Raw genomic sequence first — 20869 nt, 5'->3', positions numbered from 1 at the left:
ACCAGCCTCTGCATGTTAGATATATTTTTGTTAATGCAAACAAGAGCTTCCAGAGAACAAAATAAAAGATGGTTTAAGTCCGCTGAGTAGGGAAATTCTGAAGAAGAAATAAACAGATAAAACCCCCTCTGTCATGTATCCTGCAAACTCCACACTCAACTTTCACTTACTTCATTTTTTTTTTACTTTAAAAGATCAGTCAAACAAAACTAAAAACTGGGGCCTTTGGGCAATATGATGCAGCAGATTTATTATCAGCTACTCGGCAGTCGCTGTGTCTCAGCTGCAGTACATTACTCCCTCCATCGATGACTCAACCAGAAAACAGTTTATTGGCTGGCACTGCCGTTGGGCCAAAGTGCCACCCTGGCTTGTGTTTGTGTGAAACGACAGAGAGCGGCTGATGCAGAGAGAGAGCACAGGGGAAAATAAGTTTGGTAGAAGGAATCTAAAAAATATCTGTTTGAAATATCTGAGCTCGCAAGGTCCTTGGACCAGCATGTCTGAGCAAGTGATGAAATCAGTGGTGTACAATAAGAAAAAGGAAAAAGTACAGAGTTTAAAACCGCAGCAGGATTGTTTTCAGAAGTTTGGCTGTGAAACATGTTGATCAACAGGCGGCAAAGACTGAAAATAATAATAAGAACCAAGAACAGCAGAATTTCAATGAGTATGATAAGCACCTCCCATTGAGGGATCCTGCCTCTTTTTAGAGAGCACTGATCTACAACAACAATCTCTGATTAATTTAAGGGACCCAAACCCAAACTTGATATTATTTGAGAAACAATTTCTGTTTTTTGTAAAAGTTACATTTTAATTAAGAATGTTGCACCATTTTAATTTAGATGTTTAGAGGTGATTAAAGGGAGCTGAAATCACAGAGTGAAGATTTCGTAAAATGTCAGAGGCTCGTAGCAGAATTACAGAAAATATTAGAAACGTAAAAAAAGAAAGGCAGGTGAGGTAAACAATAACACGAGTCTTCCTCTCTCAGAGACAGGGCTGCAGAAAATGCTTGTGTATTTTTTTTTTTTTTACAGCAATTACTTCTCACATCTCACAGCAAAGTTTTCAGGAAAGAATGACTCAGAACATTTGAAGTAAAAGAGATTCAGTGCTGAGCTCAAGGACGAAAGAGTGAAACTGCAGCTTTTCTGCAGCAGTACAGCGACTGCATAACCACAATCACGACATGCAGATGTCTCGCTGGGTGGTTATTTGGGCTTGTTTTGCAGCCAGTCACTGAATTGATCACGACCTCTGTATAAAGCTTGTCAGAAACCGGGCAATGATCCTAAGCACAACTGAAAATCTACAACAGAATGGTGGAAAGGTGAATTTTAAAAAATCTAAATGAGCTAAAGCAACAACTTAAAGAAGTGTGGACTAAAATACCTCTACAGCAATGTCAGAAACTGCCAAATCACACAGTAATTAATTATTTTGATTTATTGGTGCTTAGGTTGGATCTAGAATCACAGGGTGTACTGGACAGGAAATCAGGTCTGCACAGTGACATGTGAAAACATTCCTTTTCACATGAATGTACCTGTGTAAGTCATGTTATGCCACCTTCTATTCAATTCTTGCCACATGTGTGATTAATATGTTGTACTTTAAAAAAGGAGTGCTAAGCTTGTGAACTTTGTAAAAAAAACAGACAGCAGAGTCTGTCCTTATTTTCTGTCATACTATGACAGAGGTGAAATGGCCACATTAAACATGGCCCAAAATTTCAAGTAATGAGTTCAGTATATGCACTAATGAACTAATCCTTGTGAGCCAAAAGCTTGGGCACCAGAATGTTTTAAACACCCAGTTTCACACAGATTTTTTTTCAACTGTCTGATGTCAAAGACAGAGCGTGAGCTTCATATGGGGGGATGAACTAAAACCACCTGTTTCATATAGATGGGCTAGAAAAAGGCCCAGTGTATGATATATAAGGATTATTTTGAACTGAGAGTCATGCAAAGCAAGGAGAACACAAATATATAGGCAAAAATTAGCTTAAATATTACAGCAACTGATTTTTTATTTGTGTTTAATTCATGTATTTTTAACACGTGTCAAAATTTTTGACAACAGTGGAAATAAATGAATAATGTCCTTTTACCATACTTAAACCTTTGAGGTTAATAGGATGCTTGGTTATAGAGTCAAAAATCGAGGTTAGTCTGAATCCAGTTTCTAGGACAGAGAATAGTTTAACGCTATTTAAAGTGAAGCTAAGAAAGAAAAATACAGGTATAAAAGTAGGAGGAGAAGGGAAAAGCCAACAAAGAAAAGGCAAAGAGACGAGGACAGTCTGAAGGAATGCAGAAGGAAGCCAGGGGTGGGAGGGGCGGCATGGAGAGCTGATGGCGAGCAGCCGGCTGAAAAACTGATGACAAGATAGCTGCGGCAGGCAGTGCAAAGAAGAAAAGCAGGAAAGGTTTTGTTCTGGTTTTGAGGCATCGCAAGTGTTTTTGATGCATGAAGCATATTTGATGTGAAGGATTTTTCACCACCACTGTGGTTGAATGGTTTCATGTGGTTCAGATTTTTAAAAATGTTTTCAGCCTAATGTTTTATGATTAATTGACCTGCCTCATTTTTGAACTGCTTTAAACATTTTTGGAAAAAATAACTGTTTTAGTTTCTTACAGCACACGGGGATGTGTCGAGCATTTTGCAATCATGAAATCTTGAGATACTGGAGAACGATTAGCATTTCTTTTTCAGTCAGTCACTGAAGTAATTACTCTGCACTGCATCTTTAATTACATTGATGTTACTAGAGTGTATAGAGAGCTCTTTAAGAGTTCAGATGTAAAGTTTTGCAGATTGAACCAAAAGTAATGAATATCAAAATGTTTAGTTTTTAGTTTAATCACAAGAAATAAGAAAATTAAACATTAAAGAATAAGACTTAAAAATGAGAAACGTTTGTGCATACTTCAAAATGCAATATGGGGTCAGAACATTAGAAACACACATTTTTTTTGTTAAAAAAGTAATTGGGGGCTTTTATTTTGAAAAAGTGACATATTAAAGGATGCTGATACCTTTCTACAACAAACTAATGGATTTTATTTTGATAAAAGATATTTTCCTGAACATCCTGGTCATTTTTCACAGCTTTAATGCATTGCATCCTAAATGATTAACACCTATAAGATGTGTGTTTTTATGTGAGTGTGTGTCATACCAGTAAACATTGGGGCAGAAGAGCTGTGCTGGATTCAGTTAGATTGCACAGATCACTCCCATGTATCTAATGACCTGACCACTGAAGATAATACTTGGGATATTTGAAGACCTGTATATGTATATATGTGTTGCAAAGAATTAACTAAAAATGCTCTAATATAGGAACTGCTTTGGCCTCTAAAACACACATTGTTAGTCGTGTTCAGGACAATTTATGGAGTTAATGAGGGACCTTATTCTGTAACCACGGGACACACTTGTAAAAATGCACAACGCGAAAAAAGGCTGATTCTTTGATATACAGGACAGTGAAGGAGAAAAAGAGAGTGACAGACAGATTGCAGGGCTGGACTGAATACAAGAAGAGTGGGTGGGGGTTGTTTCGGCATTGCTTTGCCAGTCCTGGCGTTTTAGTGATGATCTCCCTAGCAACAGAGCTGTTGTGGATGAGAAGCATCACGGATGCAAATGTGAACCCAAGGACCGGCTCCTCATCACCAGATCCCACGCTATAGTGTTTATTTTTAGCTTCACTGAGAAGGTTATCTTCCTGCTAGTCATGGTAATGGAGATTATGGACGATGAGGATGATGGTGAGAAGGAAAAGTAGTGCAGTCAGTAGCAGCTGTAATGCTAGTGAGCAGAAATTAAAAAAAGGGGGGGATAGGGTGATGTCAGTGGTACTCTGGATCCAGCTGAAAGTAGGGCAGTCTGAACAGGCAGAGGGGAGGGAGGCTGGGAGAAACAGGCGGAGGCGGGGTTGACCTACATACAGCTGTGCGACCTGAGGGGTGTGAGCGGTAGGGTGCAGCATGAAAGAGACAACAGAGCCTCATCAAGTGGTCGGCAAAAGAAATCAAAGAGGAGCAAGAAAGGAGAAAGAAGCAAGAAAGCATAAAGGAGAAATGGAGGCGAAGGGCGACATTTTAGGGGAGTAAAAAGGAGGGCAGGATGAAACAGGCAGAGGGACTGTTGCAGGAAAGAGAAAGTGAAAGAGGAATAAAAGAGGGCGGATACAGAGAAAAAATCTCAACGTGACACAGAGGAGAGTGTGTGCTTCTCACAAGCCTCATGAATACATGCGACTCCCACACTCCCCCATCTGCTTTGGGTAATTGCAGTGTTTTTCTGCCGCAGTCGAGATCAGACCCAACATCCTGGTCGAAGATGGAGCAGGGGGAAAAAAAGAGAGAACGGGAGGGAGGAGGAAGAGATTGATGAAGTGCTATGAAGCATTTTCAAATTCCTCAGGGAATTTCATCTATCTGAACAGTAATGAGCTTTTTTCTATCTCGAGTATTTAAATGATCAAATTATAGGCGTCACCTATCTGGAATCAAGCTGAATACCAGTTTGTTCATGTAATGCTGTTTATACTAACTGAAGCTGCTCATTGTCATTAATGACAAATGCTGGAATGAGATTAAACATAGGATCCTGAATCAATTGTTACATAGTTACTATTCACCCCCACCCCAAAAAAAACAAACTTGGTTTCACTTTTAGGAAATAATATGTTTAAGTTTATGAATGCTAATTTGTTAGAATTAAACATTAGTAGATGCTATAACTTTAACAATAAGACAAATTCAATCAAAATGACAGCACCAGTATGAAGTTAGATTGACCCATCCATCCACCCAGACCTTCTTCAAGACAAATAATCTGGATATTATTTCAAAATCCAGAACGACTGTTTCAACCTTGGTCTGTCTGACTTATCATAAGCACTATACTCATTACCCTTACCCAGTGTTGGTCAAGTTACTTGAAAAAAGTAATCAGTAACTAATTACTGATTACTCCCCCAAAAAAGTAATCCCGTTACTTTACTGATTACTTATTTTCAAAAGTAATTAATTACTTAGTTACTTAGTTACTTTTTAAAAACACGATTTACAACATGAAGAGGTGATAAAGTGATAGATCTTTCAGCCCAATTCTACTTTTTCTACATAATCCATCATACAAAATGTAATCAAATGGAAAAGTCTCTTTTTTAAACTTGTTTTATCAGTTTTAATCTTTTAACTTTATGCATCAAGCAAAACATTTAATTATATGCAACATTCTCTGACTTGAATAAATTAGTTTAACATTTAAACCTATTTTCTACACATTCCAGCACATAAAATAAAATATTTTTTGTGTTTTTACTCACTCTTTCAAACAGATGCAAGTAAAACACAGCAGAAAATAAATAAAGTCAAAGACTCAGCGGTCCTTTTGCTCTATTTTCACCTGTAAAGCAGGAGCAGGGTAGGCGGAGGGTTACCCTGGTGCAGGTGTGCTGCGGTCAGTTGAAGAATCCGCGCGAGTGTCTCTGTGAGTTTCCCATCACGTCGTAGCTACTCGGTGCTTGCTCGGAAGTTTAGGGGTTTTTTTCGCTGTAAAAAGAAGTTTTCTTCCCACGCACGATGGACGCTAATGTTTTTGTCACTTTTTATGGAATCAAACTCAAAGTAAGGTCAGTACTTCCACACTTTAAACGCTGCACGCTCATACTCTCTCCCGCACTCGATATATTATCCATTGTTGATCTGCACACAGCTGCTGTCACCAACGTCGCACTTGCTTACGTCACTGTCATGAGACATTCTCGCAAAAAAAATCACGGTTTTAGTAACGCAGTAACGCAGCGTTCCTACGGGAAAGTAACGGTAATCTAATTACTGATTTTGCAATAGTAATCCCTTACTTTACTCGTTACTTGAAAAAAGTAATCAGATTACAGTAACGCGTTACAAGTAACGCGTTACTGCCCATCTCTGCCCTTACCTGTCTGATAGATTCAAGTTATGTATTTAACTGCTCAGACTACATATGCATGTTTTTATTACGTTATACTGCAGTTTATTGTTTCTTACATTTAATTCTTTGATACTAATTTCCAGCTTTACCAGTATGTTCATTTAGTGACCAATTTATCACCCCCTGTACTTGTCACTGGCAATTTTCAATAATCAAAAATTACCAAACCTGTAGGATATATTAGGGCTCATTATTGTGAAGGAATTAATATTAAGGAAAGCCTGTTTAGGCAGGTAGAAAACGTCATGATACCTGCAGCTGCTATATGGCTAATTGTGAAGTTTTTCATTTGTGAATCTGCACAAAACTCTGCAACAAGTATGTAAATATATATTTGTTATCTTAGGTGCAGCATTTTAACAGCCATTGGCAGAAAGACAGCAGAGTGAATGGTCCAAAGCTGGTGATGCACTTCAGTGTCTCCCCCTCTCGTGTCATTACCTTGTTTTTCCTGTTCTGTGGTTCATCAAATATAAATCTCAGGAATGCGGATCAGAGAAGCAGTAGTGTTTTTTGTGTGTCTGTGTAGTAAGTAGATCACAGCCTTTTGTTTAACTATTGATAAGAAAGGGATTTAAAATGTTAAGAGGCTCAGGATAAAGGTTAATATGTGCGTGGGACAAATAACAGCTGAGAAGACACAAATCTATGAAACTCTGCTACTGTCTGCTTTGACCTCTGAGACACACATCTCTTTGAGTTAAGAAGTTGAAGTGGAAGAAAATAGAAAGGGAATTCCTCTTTGCTGCTTCTCTCCTGAGATGAAAGAAAAACCAGAGTGTATCTGTGTCTGTTTCACAGCAGTACACCTCGTTTTCAGGAGACAGATTAGATGGTGAATGACAGAAGCGCCATAGTTTAAACCATACTGCATATGTCGTCAGTGCTCCATTGTGTGTGCTTAGTAACCTAACATACAGTAAAAAGATGTTCCTTTATGGCGTAAGATGGAAAAAAGAAACACTTTGCAGGAATTTTCAATACATGTTTCTTATCATCAGAGGAGAAAAGGAAATCTGAGCTATACACAGATGAAGTTGGGTTGGATGGATGGGTCAACAAAATATTAGATTTTAGCTGCAATTTATTTACTCTTTCATTTTTTTAAAAGGCAGTTTTTTTTGTTTTGTTTTTTTGATTTTTAATTTTTGTGCAATTCCATATGAATCCCTGGTTCCATCCCAGGAGGAGATACAAATCCCTTTGGGATTGAGTCAGGAAGGGCATTGGGTGTAAATAATCTGCCAAATCAAACATGCGGAGCTACCTGCTGTAGCAGCCCCTTGTGAATAGGGGAGCAGCCAGAAGTAGTTAACTGCTTTTTATTGTAACAGTGACAAAAATAGTCTTAAAATGCTAATAAATAAAAAATAATAATCAATCAAGCCAATAAAACTGTAGTAAAACAGTTAAAAATCTAACATCAGAGCATTAAAATTTTAGGACCTGGTGCAGATTTTGCATGCCTTTTGCTGAAAATAGCCAATATACAGCTGCTTCTTTAGGAGAATAATGATTTTTTTTCCTCCTACATCCATGTTCTGATCAGGGAAGTGATGTGTGAAAGCAGGTAATTTCACCCCATTAGTGTCTGATTAAATAAAAGATTGTTACATCAGTGCTCGCATTTCTAATTCCTTTCTGAAAACTGCTGATTGAAAACAGCAGGTTTCATTTTGCAGGGTTTTGAACGATGTTGTAGGTGGACAATCCAGACTTTTCGCAACCTGTAACCACCAGATATTTTTACAGTCCAAGACTCGATACTGCTTCATATTGTGGCGGGGGATGTGTATAATGTATTTGTATGGTAGAGATTTTTATTTTCCTAGATTTTATTAACACAGATCAGTTGCATCAGTCGTGTCAGCTGAGTTGAGAAAAAGCGAATCTACACAAAAGTATGTTTTTAACTTGTTTGGATTTTTCCCTGTTTTAAACAATCATTGGTCAAATGTGAGTCAAGGTGAAGTCTTTTGACTGATCCAGGTATCCTTTTATTCTTAGTTCGTTGCATCACAGATAAAATGTTTGTGTCTGATTTTTTCTGACAAGCAGAAGTCCTAATCTTTTGCTGTCTGACTAATGCTGCTTTCTTGCTTTTTCTCTCCCCTTCTATCTTTTTTGTCAACAATGTAATCTTTCCCTAAATTTGTCATTTTCTTCACTTTTTCCTCCACTGATACTTTGGTATTTTCTCCTATGATCCCATTTTGTTTTACCATCTCTCCATTTGTCTTCTTCTTGTCGCCTAATGCCCTTTTCTTTTTCACATCATTGCTGCATCTCCCTTTTTTACTTGCTGGATCCTCAAATTGGCAACTTACATTTCCAAACCTGGCCCTGCAATTTTCCTACCGTTACTCTCGTTACTGTCATTCTTTCTTTCCTCATCTTCGCTCTTTTCCAACCTTCTTTTTTTGTCCTCCCAAATTCACATCTTTTCACTTTCATCTTTGACCTCGCTGCTGTGCTCTGTATTTTATTCTTTCCTTCTCTGAATTTCTCAACATCTTTATTTTTTTCCATCTTTCTTCTCCTAATTGTTTCCTTCTTTTTTCTCATCATCCTCTCCATCCCATCCTCTGATGCCCAGCAGTAAGTACCGGCCTTCATCGGAGCAGCACAATGATAATTTCTCGCTGTCCACCATCGCTGAGGGCTCCCACCCAAATGTAAGGAAACTGTGCGACACCCCTCCTAACGTCCCTCATGCCCGTGCATTGGCTTACTATGATAACATTATCTGTCAGGTAACGTGGTTCTCGCCTCTATCTCTCACCCCTTTTTCTGCATCTCCCCCAAATCCTGCCCGGGCCCTCGACTCTCCTCCAAATGCATGGGCATGAGTATTCTCCAATACTCCGAGGTGTGAAATGCTAAAGGAGGGGGATGGGAGTGGTCATAGTGCAATAAAGAATGGTGGGAGTTTTCTAAAATACTGCAGGAAATCTAAATGCAATAAAAGCGAGTGGGCATCCATGCACTCTAATAATTTCTACCCTCACATTCATAGGATTTTATCTAAGAACAAATTTAATCCATTATCACATGAATTAATTTTGAAGTTAAATTTGAGCCTGTTTATCACAAACAAATCACACTCTTTTTTTCTACAGGTTTTCCTGTTTGGTTTTTTTGTCTTTGTAATACCTCAAATTCTTATTTTAATGAACCAAGATGAAAACTCACATAACATTAGAAGCTATTTTGCATCATCTGCAAGTTGAATTTCATCCCATATATACATTTCAATTCCTGGAAAAACAAGAAAAATGCATTAAATCTCTCAATTCTTACATTTTAAAATTTAAATTTAACACGACTTCAAGTTAAAGAGCATAAACATGTGAAAATATGCTGTTCTGTACTATATACGGTACCCATGACAATGAAGTCATGTCCTGACTTATATTTGTAATATCTGCACAGATAGTCAAGGACCTTTAGCAACTGTAGATCTACACACTGCATTTTCAATTATCATTTTAACACAATGAGAAAAGCTAATTTGATTGAAACTTGAAGAATACGCCTTTTTGAAACACTTCCTGTTGTGGATCGTCATGTCTACAATGTCTTTACAATGTGAAACAAGTTTCTCATTAACCAACACAAAGGTCCCGCATGTCATACAAATGCTGTTCTCAAAATCACTGACAAGCTACAAATATGTGGACTTAGATGTCTGCTGTTAGGTTATGAAGCACCTTGAGGCGACTTTTGTTGTGATTTGGCGCTATATAAATAAAATTGAATTGAATTGAATTGAATTATGGACTGTAATGAATCATAGAAATAAATACCCAAGGAGTAACTGAGCCCTTGCAGCCCGTTACCATTGCAACACAACTTTTGTAAAGGCTTATAGTTTGATTCTGTTTATTGATTTAGTTTGTTGGTGTAGTTTTTATTTATCCTATTTTACAACATAGCATAGTTCAAGTACAATGAAAACTTGAAATAGTGAGAATGGCTGGAAATAACCTATAATTTCTTATCTTAGGCAAAGTCTAAAACAGTTCCCTAATTTATTTTGTCTGAGTAGTGTCCAAAAAACACTGATTTCCTGAAACCATGTAGTCTGAATGTTTATGGACTGTTTTCATAATGCAGCTGATTACTATAAGAAAAAAACAAAAAACTCCCCTCTGTGACCCCTCCCTATCCCATCTCTTTCTGATCACCTCTTGCATCAGGATGTCATGGCATGCCTGCTCTGTCGCTAATATGCACCACCCAGTGGCCATATCAGCCACCGCAGCTTTGCTTTGCTGCTAAGAAATCTGTACTTTTAACAAATTGTCTGCTTGACTTGTTTATCCTGAAAGTGGGCGGGGAAATGGGAGGGTTTTCTGGATTTCTGGGGGAGGAGAAAATGGGGAAAGGAATCCCAGAACCAGGTAAGCTTTTAAGGGATATTTCCTGGACATGGTTGGGGTTATCAGGATAAACATCTGAGATGCAACGTCTCGCTGCTGCCTGAAGGAGGCAGCAGAGATTCGACAGGTACCTCACTAACTGAAGCATGGGTAGCTTGTAGAGCTAACGCTAACGTTGTAGCAGCATGGGTAGTTGTAGTGCTACAACTGGTAAAGAGTTTGTTTTGTTTTCAGATTTTAAACCTTTTGAAAATGTGGTACCACCCTCTAACAACTTTGTAGGTTTTTTCGGGTTTTTTTGTTTTGTTTAGTTTTTTTGTTTTTACTTTATGATTATCTTTAATATTATGCGACAGCATAGGCTAGCAGTTTTTAGATGGAAAACTGTCACAACCATTCATTGTAACCACACCTAAATACCGTTTACCATTTATAACCCTGAAATATCTAAAAACTCAAAGCAGTAAAAAAAAAAAACCCATCATCGTATTCTAACATCGTCTCTTAGCTCTCCTTCCTAACTCAGGACAACCCATCAAACCCTGCAAATTACCTCTCATCATTGGGTTGAATAGTATTTGTAAACTGTTTGCACAATTTAAGCTACACTGTGAGATCTACACATAATTCTGACGATTATGTATAGTACACATTTCTGATGCAGTGTCATACATATCACTGACTTATAGTTAGCTGGTGAAAATGAACCAAGAAATGCAGGAATTTGCCAGAGAAGACAGTAAAAAAAGAACCCACAGGCTAGCAAACATGGAAATGTAAAAATGCCTTTAGGACTGTTGTGCAAATATTTTCCATCACAGTATTTGGTGAGAAGGATAATATTTATTTACAAAAATATACCTTTAAGCACAAGGCTGGGTTACGATCACCGTAGCAATGTCAGGCTTCACATATTTATCCTGCAGGTCTATTAATTTATATTTGTATTCTGAATTAAGATTTCCAGTGTTTCGAATGAACGTTTAATAAAAAAATGCTAGTGCTATTGAGAGTGAGGGTGTCCAAGGGTAAAAGAAATAAATCAGAATATATAAAATATTGCAAGTGATTATTAAATCATTTACTTATGTAACTGATTTCCTTCTCTAGTATCTTACACTATCTTAAAGTTTCCAACTACTATTCAACCCAGATTAATTTTGCAACAGGTTTGCCAACCACATACAAAACTGACCTTTCCATATGAACTTACCCAAACCAAAAACCACACGAACTCACCAGTTTTCCCCAAATAAACCCCAAATAATCCTCTAATAAAGCAAATACCCTGAATTCCCTTCCAAACTAACAGCGCAGTGTCTGTGCTATGAAGGCTGAGACCTGAACAGAAATATCCAAAACTGTACGTACTGTGGTGATACAGAGTTACAACCAGGCAGCACCAGAGTCCGCATCTGTAGCCAGCTGGGAATATCAGCTGACATCCAAGAGGAAGTCTAGTTACTCCTACTATTGGTCTCTGTCTCCAGTGCTCCATCTCTCTCTCTCTGTTTTATCTGTCTCTATCTCTTCCTGTCTGCCTCCCTCTTCTCCCTCTGCCTCTCTTGCCACTTAATCTCTCTGTATCACCTCTGATCTGCCGTGCCTCTCGCTACTTCTCTTTCTTTCTTTCCGCTTCACCCTCCTTCTTTCTCTGTCCGTCCTTATCTGTCTTTCTGAGGATGCCTTGTATGGTTTTTGAGGAGTATAACCCTTTGCCCCATCCCCCTCCCCTCAGAAAACCATGAGCAGATACACCTGGGAGTGTAAGACCAAAGAGGAGTCCGACTGTGAGGTAAGATCAAATCCCAAATGTTAGATAGTCCCGATCCTCTCTTCCGCCTTCCCAAACAGCTCTTTCATTGTTACTGTGGCCCTGTCAATCACCCTTTTCAACTATCAGTGAATCAATCTGAGCCTTTCCCACCCACAAAATCAATAAAAGCCAAAATAAAAACGGATAGTAAAGTCAGAAAAACATGCTATGTTAGAGCAGAACACACAACTAAAATTAACAAAGACAGCCAATATTTAGTGTTGACCTGACATATTTACATTTGGTAAACTTTGGGCTCCATTTAATATTAATAAGAATTAAAAGTATGGCTTTATATAATACCCTTATTTTTCCAGCTTTTATGGTCTTCAGGTGTTTATTTTGTTTTTGTTTTTGTTTTTTTAAGCAGTGTTAGTATGTGTTAGCCAAATGGATGCAAATATAACTTATTTGGTAGCATTAAACTGACAGGTTTTTTAAAGGGCAAAAAAAAAAAGCATTTAATTTTGACTTGTGTAGGTAATTACTTTTGGCTGCTCCCTTATTTTCTGAGAGATCACCACAGTGGACAGATCAGATTGGTTAGATTTTACACCAGATGCCCTTCCTGATGCAAACCTCCCATTTATCCAGGCTTGAGACTGGCACTAGGACTCGTGGGTCACACTAACTCATGAAGGCCCTGCGAGTGTAAGGCACATTTAAATATATATATATATATATATATATATATATATATATATATATATATATATATATATTTCAAATTTGAGGGGCTTTACACTAATATTCTGCTTCCAGATTTTGAAAAAAAATTGCTAGCTAGCTCATGAAAATGGAGTAATGTCTTCTTTGAATGCAAAGCTTCATTTATTTTCAGTTTTTAAGACAGAAAAAAGAGAATATTTTAGACATGCCGGCTTTAATCTGACTATTCTTTTGTTAATCTGTCACATGAAATTTTATGAAAGTGAGATACTAAAGTAGCCCTTTAACCCTTTTTAAGCATTTTTTTGTAACACATAGCATTTAAATTGGTTACGTTCCTCCAGCAATAAAGATCCAATGCCTAGAAGTTAAAAAATCCAGTCTAACAAAGGCATAAAAACAGCATCGCTGCTGCCACAAGGAGCTGCTGACCTTGTGAGGTCCTTGTCACATGTCCAGACAGCCACTGTACCACCTCCATAACACACACAGGCACACATGCTGAGGCTTTAATGGAAGAAGAAATACCATTCAGAAAAAGACGAATTTACAGAGAAATTGAACCCCCTCACACAATGCCATTTCTGCACAATAACACAAAAAACACTCAAAGTAATAGAATGCTTTGTGTTTCATTCACCGTGGTAGATTGAACCCACTTGTCCCTAATCTTCCCTTCACAGAAATTCAGACACACAGTTTTCTCTGCAGCAAACCCTGAAATGAAATTGTTTTCTGTCAATACTAAATAAATTCCACACAGAAAATGAGTTGACCAGGCAGAGCTGGCTGTAATTTCTAAGAGGATTTCATTTCCACTGACTGAATTGGCTCTCAGACTGACTTATCATAACAGAATTAACCTGAAGTGCAAAGGCTGCAGGTTTGATGTGTAAATCAGCAAAGAAAATACTAAATACTCTCTTTAAAAATGATTTCGTTCTTATGATCCTTTGTGCAGAGTGTGATCCATGTGGTCTTAAAACAACAAACTCTGTGATTAATCTTTGATCTCGATAATAAAGTAGATAGTTGAAAACTTCTGACTTTAAATTTGACTTCTCTGTAGGTCATTGTGACAGCGGTGAACTGTTGTTGCTATGATTCATGTGACTGTCCAAATTTTTCGAGAAAGGACGCAGCTTTAGAATCACTTAAATAAATAAATAATAAAAAGGTAAGTGTGAGTGCATACAGGTACTTAACCATTTGCAGTAATAAAATCCAAAGAAATTGTTCTTTTATGATTAATTCTACTAATAATTATTTGTTGGTAAGACCCAACTTCCTATTCAGTGACTTGTTTCGTTAGGGGAATTCACACCACTTCAGCACAGGCCTTTAAAAGACATAAGACTATATGATGTTTGCCCCTCCCAGAGCCTGCTCCTGCAGGTTTCTTCCTGTTAAAAGGGAGTTTTTTCCTTCCCACTATCACCAAGTGCTTGCTCATAGGGAGTCATCTCATTGTTGGGGGTTCTCTGTATCATTTCAGGATCTTTATCTTACAATATGAAGCACCTTTAGGCGACTGTTGTTGTGATTTGGCACTATGTAAATGAAATTGAATTGAATTGATAAAATGCATACAATGTAGCATATGATTAAAACTCAAAATACTCCATATTCAGATCCAAGTCAGGATGTTGGAGTGATGCTTGCCATGCTATTCCTTTTTGGATTAGTCACACAGTCACAGCCGCATTGTGCAGTGTCCCGACTGCCTGCCTCACCCTGTGCTTCCCCCTAACTCTGCACAGTCCTTATATAGACACATATCCACTCAGGGGCAAACATCAGTCAGTAAACTCAAACAGCTATGTATACACATGCGTGGTGGCATTCCTTTTAATACAAGCAGGCAAATATTAGCAGACACACATGCATTCCAGTACAAATATTTTAATATGATGTGTGTTCATGCATAATGCTAATGCTAAAACACACAAAGGTGTATTGACTCTTAAACACTGTTAATCAGCTGCAGAGAAAAAACTGAAGAAAATATTGATACATAAATACAACACCATCAAAATGTTTTGTAGCTAAAACACTAAATCCTTAAATTCAGGTCTCTGACAAGATCCAAAACATATTTACCCTTTTACTTAACAAAAACCCTCTATGTTTATTATTTAAATATTTCTGACTTTGGCAACCATAAATAGTGTGGGAGTAGGGCAAGTGTGGAGAGGCTTAGGATTTATCATTTAATAATGACCAAAGAGTATTTATGTCAGGTTAGGTAGGGGTGGAGAGAGGACGCAAATGCAGGACTCTTAATGGTGATGTAAACCCAGAAACACAAAGTTCAAATGTGAAACCAAAATAGGTCCAAAAACCGAAACACAAGGACTAGTGAAACACATGGAGGGGACATAGGGAGGCTTTATAGACATATACATGAGGAGCATTGAAGATCTGGCACAGACTGAAAGTTATAACAATCTGAAAGGAGGGAAAGGAACAAAAGCATAACAAGATTTGAGAGAAAACTAAGTAAAACAGGAAATAACTGAAAGACAGAAAGACTAACATCAAGTTTTATTATATTAAAATTACAGTGATTGCAAATGAATCTTAAGTGCAATATTCATTTATTTCCCAAAGCTTTCATGCAATTTGCAGGACCATTAAACTAAATTGGAATCCAGTACACAAGAGAAGGACGTCAGGAACTGTCCATGTGCCTCTATCATCATCATCATCATCATCAAAGCCCTGTTTTTCTCTGTTCCCACTCTCCCAAAATGAAACCCACTCAAAAGTCCTGATGACTCTGTGACTGCTGCCCACTCAATGCCCACACCCCTCTCCACCCATGCACTAAAACATTGAAATCCAACAAACACAAACATTTTACAGTTTCACGCTGACGGGAGGAAAGAGGGCCCCTATCCCGTAACCATGGAAGTGACGTATCCACACGTCTTGCCTGAAGTTACTATCTAGGCCAGCAGCCATCGGGTAAATGCTCTCACTGCTCTTCCTTTCTAAAAAAGTGCCATTGAATTTAAACACAAACATTCAATTAGGGGGTGTTTGTGAATGGCACAGGCCCCAGGGTCTGGAATTTGATGTGTGCGTGCGCACGTGTTTGAATGAATGTGTCTATCTCGACATACTCTGTTTGTGCTTGCCTGTATGGGTGCACCCTTGCGGTTGTGAGTGTGACAGAGAGGCTCAGGCTGACGCCCCAGGATGCCTCAGCTCAGTAGGGTCGATGATGCCATGCAAAATTAATGGAAGCTAAGAGGCTGGAAAACTGAGCTAAAATAGACTCTGCAATCAATTTTTCCCCTCTGACCTTAATTAAATTCAGATGAATTAAACTGAAACCTCTAAAACACAACAGTTTTCTCCCCCGGTGGGTATGTATGACGGTGGTACCCACAGATAATCAAACAGGGTTAGTTTACTTTTGTTCATTTTCTTGTGTTTTGGGACACTAAATGGTCACGGTGGAGGTGAAGCAGGAAGACGCTGGGTGCACTGCATGAGCGGTCATCACTGTCCATGGGGTGTATTGTAAGGGTTTTGCATGTGGATGTGCATGTGCTTCCTGGGTTGCCTGAAGGTGTAAGGAGGGCGGGTGGATGGTGTCGCTCATGCAGCTCACCTCAGTGTCGCCTCAACCAAACACAACATACCAGCCAAGCATGATAAACAGCAGAGCTTTTAAACCACTGAAATGACTGCTACTAAAATTATTTTTGCTTTCAATACCTTCTGTTTTTCCTGATGGTATTTTTCACCATTCTGACAGCTTTTAAAGGCTTATACGTGTGTTTTTTGCAGAATTTAAAGTTTTTACAAATCCAAAGTCAAACCAATTCACCAGCATTTTTCTGCAATCACTTTTTGTTTATAACACACTCTAATGAAGATAGGTGTAAACTGATTATCATAGATTATTGTATTTTTTTCCAATATAAAACTTTTAGTTGTAAATATTTTCACAAATGCTAAAAATTACAACCTTTTTATTACATGCTTACATTATGATAGCATTCGAGCGTTTTTTAAACTAGTCACAAAATATTATATAGGCTGTATACTAAATGTTATGAATGTTCTATTTTGCTTATGAATTTCAGATTGAAGAGGTTAAAGTGAAGAATTATCATGCATTATGGATGCTCACCTTATAATTGCAATTTTCAAATCTAGCTGACATTTTAAGTCCTTAGCCACACAGGCCTATAGAAGAGCCAGTGTGACTGAAGTGTGGCAGCCCCTGGTATTCAGAGGCTGCAAGGGAAAAATGTGTGTTTCCCAGTTGGCAACTGGTTGCTGGAGGTTGCTGGCTGTCATTAGGTGAAATTGGTCACAAATAGCGTGCTGGATCAAAAACCTCCTTACAGTTGCTTTGATTGCACCAACATGTTTCAAAAGGGTGCTGCAACTTTAAAAGACAACTTTTACTTTGAAGCTAAACATTTTCTTTTTCTCTGTTTTCTGTGTTGCACTTTCTCAGCTCTGCAAGTAAGTTGAGTATTTGCAGACATCTTTAAGACATCTTACCTGCAAACTAGGGCTAACTATGGCAATCTACTAGCAACCAAGGAAATCACAAGGAGGCTGTTGGTGCAGTACTGTATATCTCTTTATGACCAATTTCACTGTCAGCAACTACTCGTCAACTAACAAAGAATATGTTGGCAAGTGTAGTTGCCAGGGAGACCCTGACTTGTCTTTAGACCTGCATAACTGAGGCTGTTGCAACCGATTTCCCAGCAACTGCCAGCAACCATTCACCAGTCGGGAAATACACAGTTTTCCCTAGTAACTGGTGATTGCCAGAGTGTCAAGGACCGGTTTCTCTGTGACTGGTCCCAAAACCTACTTGAATATACCGATATACTCATCACAGCAAAACTTATGTTGGTTTCATTTCATGGCAGATAGGTTTTCCTGTCACAAGGGGGAAAATGGTTCTTGCTACTTAAACCTTAACAATTGTTGCTTTATGTTTCCAGTAACCTGTGGCAGGTAAATCGAATTCAGTCATCATTATTTCACAATTCTGATCAAGATGACACAAGATTTAGCTGAAATTCTGTTTCAGTGCACGAAATTAAAGAAAAATCAATGAATGCCCATATTGAGCAGTTCACTTGCATTTTATTTTTAAACATGGATAAAATACATATTAAATCTTAAACGCTTATACATGGTCACACAGAGCTCCCACACATACATAAATTCAAGTGAACTTTTTGTTCCATTCAGGGTGCCGATCTGGCACAATAGAGCCCCCCACACACATTCACACGTACACTGATATATGCACAAAGCATCTGTCAGCTTCCCATGCTCTACACACAAGAAAGGGCATTCGGCCTTCTACGCTTGTGAAAACCTAAAATTACATAACGCATTTTCATTTATATTTTGCTGTTTTGAGTATATCCTTATTTCACCTCTCACACCTGTGCTCTTCTGTCCAAGCACTGATAAATGTCAGTTCACAGTTAACCATTAAGTGCAGACAAAAAAATCAATCAATCAATCAATACCTATCTTTACTTTTATGTATTATTTGATGTAGTACTGATTGTATTATTTTTGGAACTCATTAGATCCAACTTTAAAAGCAAAAGAAAAAGGTAAACACAGCAGCAGTGTGGTCCATTAAAGCACCACATTAGAACATGACAATTTGTTTCCATGCATGAAATTAAAGACAAATTAAAACTTATCAAAAATGTGTTGAGCCAAAGCTCATTTTTGTTTTCTTTAAGTTTGTAGCTAGAATAGGAATGTTAGTACTGGATGATTCAGTAAAATAAATATTTAGGTTCAGTGCCAGTGCTGACGTCTCAGAATCTGTGTGCTTGGGGTGAATCATGAATTCATTTTTCTGAAAAATACACTATGGTGAGTGTGTCTCACTGAAAAACTATTGAAAAATGCTTGGTCAACATTATGGAAAATGTGGGTTTTAATAATGTAAACTACTGAATAGTGGCTGGATGTAGCCATATATCGATTTGCCACTCCAACCTCCACATTCTTTCCTTGCCTTGGTACATAAAGCACAAAATATTTCCTAAACTGGCACTGAATGCTGGCATTGGGCATAAATTGTTAATACAGAATTACTTAATATGGAACGATTGGTAATCTGTTTGCTGAAGAATCCTCGTGATAAAGAAAGTCCACTCTTTTCTTTTGCAGAAAGTTTAAATGAACCCAGAGGCAGTTCTCGACCAATAAGCAGGGTTGTAACTAAAAATCAGACTGATGGTTGATTGATTTCTTTGGTTCTAACTGTAATTTATTCCCCCACTCCTCCTCCACCCCTTCTTGGGTAGGATGATCCTAATTCCCAGAACAAGCTGGAGGACCCGGTGAAGGCCCCGCCCAAGGAGGATGACTCCCTCAACATCCACAACTCTCTGACCCCCAAACATGAGAACCACAAGGTCCTGGGCGAGGAGAACTCCTCGGAGGTAAACTCACTGCAGAACAACATGATGTGAAACAAAACAACCCCAGCAACCCATCAATCCAACATCGAAAAACGACAAGGTGCGCCGGCAATGGGTGCCCGCAAACCCCTCCCTGCTTGCTGTCCATCCGCTGCCGTGTGCACCTAAGTGGTCCAACCAACCAACCAACCAACCAATCAGCCAGCCTGCCAGCCAGCCAATATACCAGCCAACCAACACAGTCTGTACCCGTTTCCAACACGGCAACACTGCCACAAAGCGGCCCCAAGTCGCCGCAAAAATCATATACGACCATCGCCGCCGTCACTGCCCCAGGTGAAAGTAACCCCACCCCCACCAATTGCACCCTGCTGCTGCCCTGCAACACCCCCTTACATCCAGCCACACCCCTGTTTCGCAGCCCCTTGTTACCCCCTTGTTGCTGTCACTCTACTGTCCCTTATCTTTCTTACCTGCACACACACACACACACACACACACACACACACACATACACACATAAGAAGCATACACCCACTGTGAAAAGATGACGACATAGCCACACTTATATGTATACACACACACACATAGACACACCCTCCCCCTGCCTGCATTGGTGTATTTTGTAAAAAGAAAGAAATCATACAGAAGTTTAAAACGTACGTAAAACGTCAATGTAAAAAAAAAAAAAGTTAAGATAAAGCTACTGAGAGGTTTTGATGTTTGTCTGACTAATCCAGTGAGTATGTATAAATATTGGAGAAACAATGCTTGGATTGATTTAAAAGAAGCAACACAATGTGTCTTGGTTTTCATTGATGTGATTTCTAATCCTTTGATGTACTTGTTTTTTTGGTTTTTTTTGTACTTTTTTGGGATTTCGAACAGAGAATAAACAAACAAGATTCAGACAGTTGTTGAAATAAACCTTTTTAACATGACCTCTTTGGGTCCTGTGTTTTACCTCAGTGTCGCCTCCCCCTTTTCTTACCCCTGAATTCCAACGCTCTGTGCATGGCTTTGAACGCAGCTTCTTCAGTCCTTGTCATAAATGTACTTCCTTGGTTACGCAGTCAGGTTGGGGAGTCTGATCCGCTTCACAACAATTAATAGTTATTTTCAAAAAGCACAGATTATGTCTAATATTGATATTTAGTATCACATATAAGCCTAAGTGGCTGTTAGATGCTGACATATATTTCACAAGAATCATTATGATTTTCTAACCTTAGTGTAAAATTTCAAAAACAAACAAACAAAGAATTTTTAAAAGTTTGTGATTTCTGTAATTTAACAATATTTAGCAGAAAGCTCTTTAAGGTAGGCTGGACGTTAGGGTGGGAACAAAACACCAGGATTTGAATGATAAATTCTAGGACTATACACACCAGTCAATCCTGAGGGATGTGTGTAATCTAGTTTATTCCAGACAAATATAAATAAAAGTAGAGTTGTAGATGAAATGGAAGTTGGAGGAAAAGGTGGGTTAATTGTTCCATACTGGTTAATAAACTTAAAATAAATTGTGTTTTTGATGATGTAGGAACTTTCAACATGTAAGA

At 38.3% G+C, this 20869-nt stretch overlaps 1 protein-coding gene across 8 annotated transcripts in view; it reads left to right on the top strand.

The window, feature by feature from the left end:
* The window catches only part of cspg5a (chondroitin sulfate proteoglycan 5a), a 59934-nt gene extending 39686 nt beyond the window's left edge, over positions 1-20248 (top strand). The window contains exons 4-7 of one of the 8 annotated variants that reach the window (XM_086312244.1): positions 8603-8681; positions 12127-12183; positions 15739-15840; positions 19191-19330. In XM_086312244.1, the coding sequence (XP_086168370.1) occupies positions 8603-8681; positions 12127-12183; positions 15739-15825 (223 nt within the window). In that variant the 3' untranslated portion in view covers positions 15826-15840; positions 19191-19330. Of the gene's footprint in view, positions 1-8602; positions 8760-12126; positions 12184-15738; positions 15841-19190 lie in introns of all 8 variants that reach the window. The other 7 variants (XM_086312245.1, XM_086312240.1, XM_086312241.1 and 4 more) reach the window with 7 other exon arrangements.
* Positions 20249-20869: the final 621 nt, after the last annotated feature.

This window comes from Aulonocara sp. 'chitande type north' Nkhata Bay, linkage group LG11 (assembly GCF_057382095.1).
Source record: "Aulonocara sp. 'chitande type north' Nkhata Bay isolate Kocher_YH1m ecotype deep benthic linkage group LG11, A_spYH_male_GT1.1, whole genome shotgun sequence".
NCBI classification, from domain to species: Eukaryota; Metazoa; Chordata; class Actinopteri; order Cichliformes; family Cichlidae; genus Aulonocara; species Aulonocara sp. 'chitande type north' Nkhata Bay.
The sequence above is the reverse complement of the archived record's forward strand: the minus strand, read 5'-3'. Positions and strand labels throughout refer to the sequence as shown.